This window comes from Volvox carteri (assembly GCF_000143455.1).
Source record: "Volvox carteri f. nagariensis unplaced genomic scaffold VOLCAscaffold_9, whole genome shotgun sequence".
Classification (NCBI taxonomy): Eukaryota; Viridiplantae; Chlorophyta; class Chlorophyceae; order Chlamydomonadales; family Volvocaceae; genus Volvox; species Volvox carteri.
In genome coordinates, this window is record NW_003307552.1 from 2,009,478 (window position 1) to 2,013,749 (window position 4,272).

General features: G+C 59.2%; 1 protein-coding gene across 1 annotated transcript in view; it reads left to right on the forward strand.

Moving 5' to 3' along the window:
* The window catches only part of VOLCADRAFT_88675 (uncharacterized protein), a gene marked incomplete at both ends in the record, with an annotated part of 26,681 nt that overhangs the window by 11,745 nt on the left and 10,664 nt on the right, over positions 1 to 4,272 (forward strand). Inside the window, 7 exons of the mRNA XM_002948193.1 lie at positions 283 to 404; positions 962 to 1,062; positions 1,554 to 1,837; positions 2,524 to 2,598; positions 2,871 to 3,035; positions 3,350 to 3,559; positions 3,852 to 3,992. Of these exons, the coding sequence (XP_002948239.1) occupies positions 283 to 404; positions 962 to 1,062; positions 1,554 to 1,837; positions 2,524 to 2,598; positions 2,871 to 3,035; positions 3,350 to 3,559; positions 3,852 to 3,992 (1,098 nt within the window). The remainder of the gene's footprint in view (positions 1 to 282; positions 405 to 961; positions 1,063 to 1,553; positions 1,838 to 2,523; positions 2,599 to 2,870; positions 3,036 to 3,349; positions 3,560 to 3,851; positions 3,993 to 4,272) is intronic.

The window sequence follows — 4,272 nt, forward strand, 5'->3', positions numbered from 1 at the left end:
GGGGGGAAAGGCACTGGAAGAGGGCCGCATCATCCCCAACTTTCCCGCTGCTCCCCTCCTGAACACTCAACCATCTGCCCCATCCGCCCCGTCCCTCCTCCTTTGGTGATGCTCCTAATCATGTGCCGTGGTGAAGTACTCGGGCCCTCTTTCTCCCTCATCCTTAAGCCCACCTGGACAGCTGCCCCGCCAGCCAAGGCTCGGTGATGTGCCCTTACGCCCCACCCCGTCCCCCACTACCCCATCATCGATCCCCTCTCCCCCCTTTCACCATCATGTCAGGCCTACGCCTGGTCCGTGTTGGCACACCACAGCGCCGCCCGGTACGACCAGGTGGCGGCGTACAAGGCGGCTACGGCGGCTGTGGGGGAGGCGGGCTGGCTCAAGGCGCTGGCACTGGCGGGGTGAGGGGTCTGCGGTGGGGGGGTGGGGGTGGGTGGGGGTGGGGGTGGGGGTTGCCCTGTCCGCCGGTGGCGGTGGGTGCGATGGTGCGAATGGTTGGGGATGGGGGTTGGGTTGAGGGGTGGCGATGGTTTTGCCTGTGTGCTGTGTTTCGTTGTGTTTTGCAGGTCCCCCTCGCCCTGCCTTCCTTTCCGCCCGCCTTCATGAAGAAGTCCCCGTGAAGGAATTTGGGCCGTTTTAGTTATGCGCTTTACGAAAGCTCGTCTGATTGTCTGTCTGTTTGTTTCCGCTCTGCTCCCCTCCTCCACAGCGCCCCGCAAAGCCTGCTGCTGGGTGTCGGTTCGCTGTAACCCAAGACCTGTCTGAGCCCTAGCTTTCCTTCCCTTCAACCCCCCATGCACCCATCCTGGCCCCAGTCCGGTCTCTGCGTGTCGCCTTCCCCCCTAACCCACCCAACCTCCCACCCCGAATCCGCCACCCTCGCCACCCTGCCCCACCCTGCCCCACCAACCTGGTGTTTACCCCCGGATTGGGGTTGCCCGTACCCCCTACTTGGCAGCTACGCGGAGTGGCTTCTGAGCAGCAGCGACGACAAGGAGGCGGCGGAGGAAGTCCTGCTGGCGGCGGCCGATGCACTGCTGGAGTACGACACAGGGAACTGTAAGAGTGGGAAGCGGGGAGGGAGGGAGGGAGGGAGGGAGGCAGGGATGAATCGTATGCGAGGAAACCAGAAATGAATTGCCGGCGTCCAAAGTCCGAAACTGCCCCACGTGAATCCCAAGCGATGAAATCATCAACTCGTGGCTCCGGAAGTAAAGCTTGGTGTCATCGTTGGTGTCATCGTTGTCTGGCCTCGTGAGATTGGGGTAAGGGAGGGAGGGAGGGAGCGAAGAAGGAGTCGTCGACCTGGAAGTAAAAGATTGAAGTGGGAGGGAGGGGAAGGCGGCTTGTGCGCCAATTGCCGTGATGTCATGATGTGGAGGGAGGGAGGGAGGGAGGGACTTGCAGTCATGACGGAGCGCACAGGTAGGATAGGACAGGAAGGGCGACTTTCTTTGCTCTTGCCGCATGTGGAAAGGCCACCGCAAGACCCAAGCTCCCCTCACCCCCCCATGAACCTCCCCATGAACATGACAACTCGTCGCCATCAGTGGACAATGACGGCTCCGACGAGGACGAGAACGACCTCCACAAGACCAACAACACCGGCGGCGGCCGTGGCAACTCCTTCCGCCGGGTGCTTAGTCGCAGCTTCAGCCGGGCGCCCTCCATGGACGGGGGAAGGCTGACGGAGGACGGCGGCGGCGGCGGTGGAGGCGGGGGCGGCGGCGGCGGCGGCGGTGCCAGCGCCCCTCCGGACCCTAACCGGGTCCCTGAGGAGCTGGGCAGTACGCATCTGGAGCGGCTGGCGCGAATTTACGTGATGGCGTGCCAGGTATGATGGTGGGGGGGGAGGAGGGAGGGGGGTTGTTTGGAGGAAATGTGAGCCGCCAGCGGGAACTGGCGAGTGGGGAATAGCCCTTGCCACGGTATGTAACTCAATCGAAATACCCATGCTGGTGGGGTGGGGTGGGGTGGGGTGGGGTGGGGTGGGGTGGGGGGTGCTTGTACGTGCTGGGGTTATGGCGGGCAGACAGCTGTAGCGCGGTGTTGACGGGAAAGGGAGACGGAACAGGGTGCATATACGTGTATGTGTGTATGTATGTATGCGCGTGTGTGCGTGTATGCGTGTCCGTGTACCTCTGCAAAGACGGTACGTAATGCGGCGTGTCTTGCGCTGGTGTCGCTGGTGGACACTTCCTTGTTGACATTTCCTTCAGGGCCTTACGGCCTTATTGACATTTCCTTCAGGGCCTATGTACACCGGCTCATGCAAGGCCATCTGTCACCTCCCCGACTCCCCCGCGTCCGCATATAAGTCTAACTATTTCTGGCGTAGCTGTCTTATCCTCCTTGGCATCAGCTTCACTCGTGGTTCGTGGTTCGTCTTTTCTCTCCCCTGCCACGTCCGGGTCAGGCGGCGGCAGCCACCACCTGCCACTGCTCCCGACTTCGCCCCCTTGCCCGCGGTGAACCCGGTGACCCCCACCTTGCATGACCACCTTTCCTTCCGACCCCCAGGCCGCCTCCTCCGCCACCGACCAGTACGACTACATGCTAGCCGCCCACCATAACTTCATGAGACTGCTGACGCAGGTATGGTGGTTTTGTTTTGGTGACAACATGATGCAAGGTTAAAACCTACAATTCCGTACAATTTTTAACCTCCTTCATATCCGTACCTTTTTCCTCCTCCTAAGATTGGGGGACAGGAGAGATTGTTAAATTAACCTGGCTTCGCCGCACGGCCATCTCACATCCATCTGCAGCCTCCTCCTTTCCCTTTTTTTATCGGCAGTTCATTCTTTGGGTTTCCTTGCCGACCAAGGAAAGTTCCCCTTCCTCTCCGTCTCTCTACTCGCCCGCAGGCCCTCCACTCCGCCGCTCACACCCGCTACGTGACCGCACGAGATGCCTACCATGCGGAGCTGGCGGCAGCTGCGGCTCAAGGCCGGGAGCCGCCCCCAGAACGGGAACTCCCGAAACCACATGCCGTACTGCCGGACACGTTGGTGGGATGGGGCACATGGCAGGTGGGTTTCGGAGCGCGCACGTAGCTCTGCATGTCTTGAGTGGTGATGTGTTAGATACCTGAGATCTCACCCCCTCACGGATTTACACACGGATTTACAGACACAAACACATACAGACAGACACAGAGACCACGCGCCAGCCCTTTTCGTCAACTGCCTTCCCCGCGCGCTACCTCCAACCTAAACTCCATCCTCCGTCCAACAACCCCTACCCAACAATCCCCCCCACACACACATACACACCGATAGACACTTACAGAAATCCCACCTCCTCCCTTCCTCTCTTTCCCCCCCTTTCCCCTGAAACCCCGCAGCTGACTCCCGAGCTGTTCGCATCCCTACACGCCGACGCGGGTCGTGGCTCCGTCGGCGCCCTGTCCCGCGAGCTGCTTCCCCAAACTGAGCTGACCATGTCCTACCTGGACCTGCTGAGCTCCTGTCTGCGGGCCCGGGGGCTGCACTGCCACGTGTTGGCGCTGATGCAGCTACAGAGGGTACTGGCACGGCTGGTGCTCAAGGATGAGGTGAGGGGAGCTCGGCGAGGGTGGGGAATCGGGGGGGGGGGGTAGGATCGGCCCACGGGCCGATGGGGGGTTGTGAGGGGTATGATGCCGGGCTTGCGGTGCTTTTTATGCGGGGTTTAGGGTTTTGCGGAATGTGCCCAGTAACCCCAACCTACCTACCTACCTACTCTTCACCCTCACACGCGCCATCTCCGCGCCCTTCCCCTTCCCCACAAACTTCCTTTTCCTGGCCAACATAAGCTCTCCGCGTGCCTTTTTGTTGTTGTTGCTGTTGTCCGTTTTTCGCTTCTAGGGCATGTATGTGGCTGCCAGTCTCGGTCTCGTGTCGGCGTTGGATGAGCTGTGCCTATCTGCGGAGGCGGGTGCGCTGGAGGCGGAGCTGGGGGATGTGGCGGCTATAAGCCCCGAGGAGGAGGCGCAGGCCAGGGAGCAGGTAGGCGTGGATCGACAGGAGGATGGGAGAGTCACACGCACAGTGCACATGTATGTATGTATGTATGTATGTATGTATGTATGTATGTATGTATGTATGTATGTATGTATGTATGTATGTATGTATGTATGTATGTATGTATGTATGTATGTATGTATGTATGTATGTATGTATGTATGTATGTATGTATGTATGTATGTATGTATGTATGTATGTATGTATGTATGTATGTATGTATGTATGTATGTATGTATGTATGTATGTATGTATGTATGTATGT